At 37.5% G+C, this 11026-nt stretch overlaps 1 protein-coding gene and 1 long non-coding RNA gene across 2 annotated transcripts; both read right to left on the reverse strand.

The window, feature by feature from the left end:
• Nucleotides 1-743: 743 nt before the first annotated feature.
• On the reverse strand, nucleotides 744-6603 carry purg (purine-rich element binding protein G). The gene has a single exon (XM_006797301.2). It carries the CDS (start codon nucleotides 6239-6241, stop codon nucleotides 5213-5215), a length of 1029 nt encoding a protein of 342 aa, XP_006797364.1. The 5' UTR covers nucleotides 6242-6603; the 3' UTR covers nucleotides 744-5212.
• A 2919-nt stretch (nucleotides 6604-9522) lies between these two features.
• Nucleotides 9523-10287, reverse strand: LOC148102258 (uncharacterized). Its single transcript, XR_015719372.1, has 3 exons — nucleotides 10267-10287; nucleotides 9790-9851; nucleotides 9523-9570 (listed from the first exon to the last, which is right to left on the reverse strand). It is a non-coding gene; the product is annotated as an uncharacterized LOC148102258 (long non-coding RNA).
• Between the last annotated feature and the right edge of the window lie 739 nt (nucleotides 10288-11026).

Below are 11026 nucleotides of genomic sequence, written 5' to 3' on the forward strand. Positions count from 1 at the left end.
GCTGGAGGTGAGCTGCCTTCAAACAAATGATGAACGCACAGAGATGTGGTGCGGAATATGCCATAAAAATCCCGCTCTATCGGTCAAAAACAGTGACTTTTATATGTATATATATGTACGCAAACGCACGTTGCAACTTCTTATCTGGTGCGCGTCTTTTATTTTGACAGCGAATGCACACCCCTGACTATAACTTAAACAGTTATTTGTTTTGTTTTTTGACAGATTTTCTATGTAAAGCCCCTGAATGATACTAAAGAGAACATATAATAAATGCTAAACAGATTTCTACTTATGTAGTGCTTTTTTACTCTGAGTACTCAAAGTGGTCAAATATGGCTGCATAAGATGCTTCTTGTGCTTTCATACTTCTGTGATTGTGATTCTGACATATATGATGTTCAGAGCAAGCTTGACAACACATAATTTAAACAAGAAAATTCCACCCTTTACCTGGGAAGCAAACAAATCAAATTCATGCAAATTTAAGGTAGTGAATTTCATGTATTACCATGGTCTTTGTCAGCAAACTGGCAAATTGATCTCAGGAAGTTTTTGAAAGTTTGTGCGGGCTTTCTGTGCTTTCTTTTTTTGTGTGTCTCAAAAGTTGGATGCACTGTTACAAATTAAAAAGCTAAGTTTAGTTAAACTTAATAACCATTTTGTTTTCCAATTTCGTATTATTAGTATTTATAATAAATTTATTTTATTTATTATTATTATTATTATTATTATTATTATTATTATTATTATTATTATTATTATTATGTTTTCTGAACAGAACTATGCTCTCTGGAACTAACTGTAGGAAAAATGGAAAAGAAAATGGAAAACTATACAGCAGAACTAAAAACCTCTCTCTTTGTAGATCCATCTAATCTTTAACACCAATTCATACCTTTGCTATTTTAGCAGATGTGTGTTAAAATAGGCTAAAGTGAACAAACACACAATGACATTTGAATACTCAAAGAATTAAGCATTGTCTGACTAATGTTAAACACAGAATTTGCTTTATATGTTAGTGACTGTAACACAGTGCCATTGGGTGGGAGGGTGGTAGCATAGTTTATGTAGAACTATGCACAGATTAATATAGACTACAGCACAGTTTAACATAAGCCTTTTTGAATTCTAAACCTTTCTTGACTAGGTGTAGTCACAAGAGAATACAGCTAAAATATTTTGTTATGTGTCAATTATTATTCAAAAATGCCATATTTGACATTTTTTCACCAGTAGTTTCATGTTCAAGTACAGTTATCTTCACATTGTTCATGTCAACATAACAGAATATTCCTGACATGAACATTTGATTTCACATTATTCTGTGAGATTCTAGAGTCTCGGTACATATGATAATGAAAATTTAATATAGCATTTGCATGAATATACACATATAGATGTTAAACTATTGAGAGCCTTAATAAGAAGCTGTCAAAAACCAACACAGACAATGAAAGGAGTTTTGAAGCACACATCATCAGATTCTACAAGCAGAGAACTATGATTGTCACTTTACACCAAAGGCATAGCTAGAGATGGTTCCTCTATGTCAACTAATTACAAAGCAGCAGAACAAAAGTGCAGCTTTTATTTAAAGTGCTGTTGATTTTGGAATTTTCAAAACAAATATCCATCATAATTTTAAACAATGTCACATTCCACCTCAAACATAATACTTTGTCTTTATGTCAATATCTTGGCCTCAACCAGTTATTGACATAACCAATATCTAGGGTAGATGAGACAATTTTCCTAATTCTGTGACAATCAATGTTGAATCACATTTCACTAATGAGTTAATTAAATTATTACATTTCATGTAATTTTTAAAATAAACTGTGCTTTGTACCCAGGTTTATATATACTTTGCCATTTATATAAAAAATAAAACAACTCTTCACTAGATCATACAACAGACACACCAAACCAATCCTGTGCTTTTCAAGCACAAAGGCATTCCAAGAATTGGCTACTAAAACTAGAAAAAAAAAACAATCGAAACTCTTTTTTAAATTATTTTTCCTTTTTCCCCCTTCTTCATTTCACTAAATCTCAAATCTGTGAAACTGAGACAAAGACCCCAAAACAGACATGAGGTATCAAATATTAACTTCTGACTTGTTTCTGTTCAGATATAAACTTGACAATTAGCTCTGACACCTCTTCATATAAGCATCAGCATGTCGTGGGAAATATGACTTCCTGCATGAGAATTTAAAAAGCTGCCCACCTAATTCAAAATAAAGTTCAAACAGTCAACGTACTTTAGCTTATTAGGACCTGTACTTTAAAAAATATTATCTAATCTCAAAGGGTGTACCTCAGCTCCAGAGGTACTTTCCTTGTAAATTTCCATATTAGAAAGGAATATTGTGTTGTAGCAGACGAATCCCTGTCTGCTTATACTACTATTTCTTTCTTTTTTATAACAGAAATGATGTTGTCACTCACAGTAAAGTACTGCACTGTGTTTCAGTGGTAGTGGGAAGTATAAAAAAGCTACTGGAATTAAGTTAATCATGTTAAGATTAAGCATTAACATGAATCTATTTAATTGATTGGGTTTATGCTTTAAAATCTACTGAAGATAAAAACTAGCTTTACAATTTGCACATTTAGAGTTCAGATACTTCAATTTTTAGGTTTTTGTCCTTTTTAAGGACATTAAGGTTGATCTATGTTTTTGCCTTATCCTGATATGATGCTCAAGTCAAAGTCTGGCTTGGGTTCTTTGTCAATGTGACCAGCTCTACTTTCATGCTGGTCACAGAATGCAAACATAGGCAAATATACAGCAAAATGCCATCCAAGCTCATGAATAGCAGCACTTGGATGGATTTTAAGGACTTAAAGTAAAAAATGAACTAACACTTACATTTACACTTTCAAAAAATGTAATCGCTTGTTCATCAATAGACAGCAAGGAAAGGTAAAATACAAGGTTCTGCAGGCACAAGCATATTGATTTAAGATTTTCTATAGACCCATTTGAGCTCGATGTTGAGCCCTTTTGATCCCAACACCCCCAATTCACCAGTAAGCACTGGGCTATTTGCTGCCATCAAGGTAACAAGCCCAGTTTATACCTTGACTTTGATCTATTTACGTCATATAAATATATAAAAAAAAAATATACGGACCTGAGCTGTAATAGTGAAAACTCGGTATCAACATCCTCAAAAGAAAATGTGTGAAACCATTTTCATAGCACCACACAATATTACAGAATAGGCAGGAAGGTACTTAAAGTATAAACTTTGATGTTTAATTATTCCTCCTCATGCCAAAAATAAATTATGAAAAGAAGCATTCTCTTTGGCAAAATGTTTAGAACTTGTAGAACTTGGCTGTAATGAGTGAAAGCCAAAAGATTAAAAACAAAAAACAAAACAAAAAACGGAGGCTTGTTTGTCTAGGTCAAAGTGCATAGACCTCTTCTCTCTATTATTTTAGAACTTTTCTACCATCAGTGTACCATCCGCTATATGTTTCAAATTCATGTGAATAATAGGAAGAGCAGCCACACTCCAAGCAGTCACGCAACATGGTGCATCTTTTTTCAGGTCTACGTTAGGCTCTGTCAAATGTAGTAAAGACACTGAACGACAGAGGGTGCAGCCACTAAAGAAAGCATATTACAATGTTGTGTGTTCAGCAGAACACATGTAAAATACCTTTCCTTTTGTCAATATGTTATGTAAATTTAAGTATTAGGATATTAGTATCATATAAAATAAATAATGTAACTCCAGTAACACAGTTACACTCTAGAAATGTGACATTAGATCTGTGTCTTTCCAGATAGCAGTCAGTTTTTTATTCTTCTGTTGAGCTGTATTTTAGGGTTCCTGAATGGACCGCTACATATATAGTTGTTTTCTAGTTTTATTAACCATTTTAAGGTAATTATATCAAGTCATCAAGTGATCTATTCTTTCAGCAAATTCTACAAGCCCGTTCTTTTTCAAGTGTTGCAACACAGATTTCCCGCAGAAGTCTAAATCAGGTTTAAGTGCTTGGGTTGGATAGAATTACAGGACTTGGATTGCAGTACCTATAAAGTTTTTTTAAATTCATTTTACCTCCCCCATTTTTGTGAATGCAACACACAGTACATCTGCAGGGTAGAGTCTTATCAAAAACCAGAACATCATGTAGTGCTTTGTGTCCTTGTAATTTAAAGCAGGCTTCTACAGCACGTCTCCCCCCATCGTTATGCTCCCGAGGTAAGCAGCAAATTAGCACATTTTATACATTTCAGGATGCTCTAGTCTGGTCATTTGCACAGATTTGATTGGCCTAAAGTACTGCACTGCAGGAAAAGCTGTCACTAAATTCATTTTTGCCAGCATTATCATGGACATTTAAAGCAATGTCTTGTCTCTCATATGAGGCAACATAAACTGGAACTGTTAACATGAATGAAAAGGCAGCACACACCAACAGTATGTGATTAATGTCACAATATGTGTCTTATTTTTCTCCCCTCCCACCAAGTCTTAACTGGCAGCATTAATCTGTACAACACTCATTCCCCATTTCCAATTCTGATTCCTGTAATTTAATTTCTTCTCCACTTGTCCAGTTGGGTTGCAAGTGTTCTATAATGCTGCTTATGTGTATTGCACTTACAGTAAGTTCCAATATATGAGGTATTTTCTTCATTAATAAAAGGGTCCGATTTTTTTCTTTCTATATCATTTCTTAAATTGTACCTATCACAAAACACACTATACTTAACAAATTAACTCTGTTTATTTAAACTGACAAAATTTCTGCACATTAGTGTGCCATAAAATTGTTAACCATATTGCTTTGGGGGTAAAATATTAACAGATATTATTAGCGTCAACTTTCTATGTAACTTAGAATTAAAGTTTAAGTAATTGAACACTGCACTCTTGAATTTAACAGGGAGGTATGAGTATGGTATGGGGGAGCGCAGGGATGCAGCTGGCTCAGGACCCTGGGATGGCCCTGACTAACTGGCTACAACACAATAATCGGCAATGAGAAAATGATGACTGACTTCTTGGCATGTTAAAAATTTTGAGTTTATCAGCCCTTGGCAAATAAACTAAAAGGTTAATGAAGTACATCGTATCTGAGTAGTATGGTAGGGACACATACAGTACATCATATTATTGTCACATCTGGACAAAACTGAAACCCTAAATTAGGCTACATGCTAAAAGCACCATGAAGGTCAGTCCTCCTGTTCCTCACTGTCTTGCTGGCCATCTGTCCTTTTATCTTTGTGACAAGAAAAGATTCGTCGCATCTCCTCCTCGTACCTGATGAAATTCTCTCCGAATCTAGCCCAGGCTTTTAGGGGAACTGTGATGGTGTTTCTATACGGCTGTCGCACTTCGCTAATTTTTAAAAAGATGCCATACCGGTTTGAACCCACATCAAAGTAAAACCTTTTGTTGTCCACTCGAAAAGACGCAGCCTCTGGAAGCTCGGGGTTATCGTTGCGATTCCTGGAGCCTGCTCGGCTGCGGTCTTCGCTCTCTTCGTCCCCGTAGTCTTCAATCAGCTGTGACAGAGCGTCTCTGAACTCAATCAGTCCCTGTGCGGGTAACACTATGGTCTGCTCGATGCCCTGGCCGTAGTAGCCCATTGTGCCGTGTCCTTTGCTGACAGTCTGTCGTATGCGGAGGAATCTGCCTCTCTGGTTCTCCTTCAGGTCCAGAAAGTACTTTCTGTTGTCTCGCTCAATAAATTCGCTCTTGAGAACACGATGTGCATGGTCATCGGACACAACAGAACCGGTGGGGGACAGGTTCGCGTGATGCTCCTGCGCTCTCTTACGGGAGTCGTTCCCGCGGCCCTGGCCATTGTTACTGTGGTCCTCGACCTGCGGAGGCGCCAGCCCCCCCCGCAGTCCAATGCGGGCGTAATAATCTATAAAGTCTCCCAGACAGTAGCGTAGAGCGGGAGCCATCGACATAGACAGTGTCAGCTTGCTCTTTCTGATGTTATCATGACGGCCCCTTCCTATCCACACCTCGGCTATTTTAAGGAAACGGCCGCGTACACTCTGCTTGACATCCAGATAAAAGCGTTTCTTCTGGATGTCGACGCGTTTGGAAGCTAATTCTTGGATGTCATTTCCTTGCTGCTGTGACCAGGTCTGAACATATTGCTGAGGAAATGCATGTCTTGGTAAAGAGTCTGATGCAATCTTACCCCTGCCTCTTTCCATTCCTTTGCAACATCCATCAGCCATCATGATTTATATTCCACCACTAGACAGCACAGGACAAAGCGTTTTGTCCATTACAAAGGGAAAATAACAGGCGAATAAAGCAGGCTTACTCATACAAATATCTGGAGCAACACACAATTTAGCGAGATGCCTCGAATGACCTGAAAATGGCAGCTAGTTTGGAATCATCAGCTGGTCGACTTTCTGTGTCCCGATAAAAGGTCAAGTTCTCCTATTTAGCTATTTCCAGTGCAGACCTACATTCCATTTTCTGTCAAGTATTTGCCTTATACCTCCCCTTTTACTAAGGGAGCTAGGGAAACAGCCAACCTGAAATGGGAGGAGGCGTCCAATACTACATGAACCCGATGAACCTATCCACCCCCTCCCCGTCCTGAGAATACCTCAGTTAAAGAGACACGACTTTTATTCTAACCGAAGGGTGCAATTCTGATACACTCACATTTTTTAGACAGACTTTAGGAGAATTTGGGTAAAACTTGTAAGATGATTATTATGACACAAAACCCCCTAATATCTCAAAATGGCATTTGTAAATCAGAACAGAGGATTGAAATAAAATACCAAAAATTAAATCATCGTCTTTGTGAAACAGTCAAACTGCTGCCTGTAGACTACTATTGCTTTACATATTTTGAAATTGATTTATTCATCTTGACATCTCAGTACAGCTGCATCATGACTAAAACTAACAATGATCAATGATCAACAATGGACAATGAGGTCAGTTCCGTGATCATTAATATACAAATTGGCATTACCATTGATCATAACAATGGTAGCTTTGGTCCTCAGATTTCGTGGAGGATGAGAGATATCATCATGATGGCAGATGAAACAACAGCCTTTTATCATCTTAAAACACAGCGACCAGGGAGCAGAAGAACATCATATCAAGAATGCCCTGAGTAAAAGTTGTTATCCCAGCTGGCCATTTGTCACAGCTGGGAAGGTACCTAAAGAATTCTCCAGGCTATCCAGGACAGCTCTAATCTCTCTGTCCTCTCTCCATCCTCCTCGCTTCTTCTTTGTTCTGACAATCACATACAAATGCATTTTATTCAACTAGAAAATAAACATGAAAATATAATTTTATAATAATTATTATAAGAGCAGGTAAGGGATCCCCATTTGATAACAATATAACACAACTTAGTTATGTGAAATCATGATTAATGAATGTGCACAAAACAGGAGTTACATAAGCTTTATAATTTTTTGTTAACTTTGACTACATGTCCACTCTTACCTGTTTTTTTTTTCTTTGTATTATCTCTGCTTCTTTGCTGTCTTCACCCTGCTCTCTCTCCTCCCTTGGTGTTTGTGCTGTCACCATAAGTGAAATTTAACTGTGAAACATAATTTACAACCTGATAAAAGATATGAACCAATCCATATCAATTTATAACAATATTCAAATTAATTCTGGGCTCCTGCAGAAGCAGAAGAAAATGAGAGCAATAGAATAAACAACATCACTATGATATATGGGAATATAACAGTAAATACTAAATATTAAACATTATTGTGCAGCACGTAAGATTGACAGCGCACAGTGTGCTTTGAGGTAGGAGCCAAAAAGGGTGTAGTTTGTATGTGTGAGCACCCGTGTGTACACCTGTGAGCATGAACGCGCTTGTTTTTAAAAGGTTTCTTTATGTAATGATCTGCTAGAGGGTGTGGGGAGTAGGGATGGGTATCGAAAACTGGTTCTTGTTGAGAACCGGTTCCCACTGTTTCAATTCCTTGGAATTGTTTGCCATTTTTGCAAACGATTCCAGTCGCCCCGAATGACGTCACCACGTTGCGGAGCGTCATTTACCTGGCAGGAAACACGGCGCCTCAAAACTTTGGTTATACTTTACGAGAATGGATGACAACAGGGCAACTTGCAATACTTGAAAAGTAGATATTTCATTTAAGGGAGGAAACACTACGAACAGGGGCGATTCTAGGATCAGAGCTTTGGGGGTGCTGAGCACCCAGAAAGCTGCCCAGCCAAGCAAGATAAACCTGTCTCTGTCAGTCCCTGCATCCTTAAATGTTGTCCCGAGTTCTCTCTGACTGTCACTTTGGTGCATTTAAACCCCTGTTCCTCCCTGTCCTCATCATCTGTTGTCTTCGTCTCCGTTATCAGTCATCATAATTTTACGCTCTCTGTGCAAGTCTGCAAATTTCTTTATTAAATCATAAGATTCTTAAATTCATCAAGTCTCTCTGTGCCTGGGTCCTCGTCACAAAACATGACATCACTGTTTTGTACATTTTAACACAATTTAATCCCACATTTGTGAAAGAAAAGCAAAACACTTTTTTGAAAAGTCTGTAACAAAACCATCAAATCTGATTAAGGTTATTTAAATGCTGCCAAAGAAGAATGGATTGGAATAAAAAAAATCCTAACCTTAATTACTGGGCGAGAATAATGAATGATACTCATAGTGAGTAAAAAGTAAACTGAGTGCATTTTTTTGGACAGAGATTCACTTTTAATGTGTATGTATAATATAATACAGATACATAAAAATACACTCCCAGAACAGAATAAATTATTACAAATAAATTATTACAAAATATTAATAAAAACTATAAAAATTGAGGCAACTTTGCCTGTGGTAGAATGTATACAGTGTATGAAAAAATATTTATTGCAGATACTAATTAAATAATACTAATTTTGTGTTGTAAGATTTATGAGTTTCATGCTTTCACAGTGGTACGTAGGAGAGCTTAACATTTTTATCAGGTGGTACACACTGTAAAAGCTTTGAGAAACACTGATAAGTGTATGTGTGCTTTTGGAAAACATTTAAAGCTGCTGTACAGAATCTTTGAAACAAGCTTAAAACATTTTTAGAATATAAACAGAGCATCTGCTTCTCTTAACAGCTCCTCACTCCACCAGGGCTGTTTGGCACTTTCTGATAGTGTGCAAATGTGATGTACGTACTGTGGCAGTCATACAGACAACTGGACGGTCCAAAAGTTGGCCTACCTATTACTGGCTGAGGCTTTGTGGCTGAACCACATAAAAATATATCATTAATTTTAATCTCCCCAATCAATTATAATGTTATGTTGGAATGTTGTTAAAGAGAGTCAAAAATGTTTCAACCCAGTTTGTTTTGCAGATTCTGTATAACAGCTTTAATATAGGGAGGACACAACTTCCTGATTGTGTGAGTAAAATAAGTTGTGTTTTTTTTTTTTTCTTTGCCAGTTTAACAGTTTCTGTTGTGCCTGTCACTGTTCCCTGTCTGTTTTCTTACCTGGTTCTTCCTGACCTTGTACTTTCTCCTCATGTTCCCCTCTTTCCTCTCTCCCTCTTTGGACTGACAATCATACACAAATAGATTGTATTCAATTAGATGAAAAATTACATTAATATGAAAAAAATTATATTAAGATCGCTAACAAAAAGTCCTCTCTCAGTGTACTTTCAACCAAAAGGCAAATAACCAAACCACATGAACATCTAATAAAAGATAAACATTGAAACACTGATCCAACATTATTCTTGATTGATGGATCATTTGATTTTACACTTTTACCTGAATGTGGCTCCTTTTTTTGAAAAAACTTCCTTATATCCATTATGAACCTGGCTGTCTCACTGTACACAAACACACACACACACACACACACACACACACACACACACACACACACACACAACAGGAGTTATAAGGTTAATGGGCATTCAGTCAGTTAGCTAGTTAGTATCCATTTCAAACAGGACGGTGGTAACAACAGTAGGCTGCCAACAATTTAAAGTTTTTGATTTTAAATAGGCTATATACATTTCAATGGGAGCAACAGGACGGCCAAATGTCGCTGAATTTACTACAGAGCAGGACAGATTGTAGGGTAGCAAACATTGTCCCAAAACACGCTTTCAACACTGCAGGTTACCTGGTGTAATGTTTTTAGTTAAAAAGAAACATGGTCTGACTCCTACCTAACTATATTAAGAGTAACTGAAGGTTAAATGCAGCTAACATGTCCTGTTTTAAGCCAGGCACTCACACCTCCGGTCTGCTGCGTCTCAGCCACCATCGCTCTGGCAGCAACGACACTAGAGCCAGAGTAGGGGAGAGGCGAGCTGGAACAAACCATTTTGGGAGGGGGGGTTATCTATACTTTTGTTGTTAAAATGTTACGTCTCAAACAAGTACAGTACTGTATGCTTTTTATATTTTTAGTAGTGTGTCACACAAACAGCAAATATTGTCAAAAAAAGTAAGAAATCTTTGGGGGTGCTTTGATTTATTTTCAAAAATGGGCTAAAATCGCCCCTGACTACGAATATGCAAAAGCATTTGCTCACAAAACACGCGATGACCTTAAATGAATGTCGTGTTTGTAATTCCGCTCCGGACTCGTGAATCTCAACCCAGCAGCAGCGGTAACGTTTGCACGTCCTCTCCCGTTAATGCGGCAGGTAAATAATCAACTAACAGTGCATATTATGTTAGCGCGATCTGCCTTATTACAAAACCTGCCATTACTGTGCATTTAGGTGACCATGATGAGAGAGACAGAGTCTGGCTGGCGCTCGCTGGCAGTTCTCGCTGCAGTCTACCGGTAGCGTCTCCTTTCAGGCCAGGATAGACGAACGTCACCGAGCAGTGACTAAGTTTGTGGTAAATGGCTTGCACCCATTTGCCACAGCAGTTGCCCCCGATTTTCGCTAAGTGAATGTGATTAATTGTAGGCAGGGACATTACTGGATATTCTTGTGTAATTTCTACTGAATAATTTATGTTATACTTTGTTATTGCTACAGAA

This window comes from Neolamprologus brichardi, chromosome 7 (genome assembly GCF_056152115.1).
Source record: "Neolamprologus brichardi isolate AB-2024 chromosome 7, ASM5615211v1, whole genome shotgun sequence".
Taxonomy (NCBI): Eukaryota; Metazoa; Chordata; class Actinopteri; order Cichliformes; family Cichlidae; genus Neolamprologus; species Neolamprologus brichardi.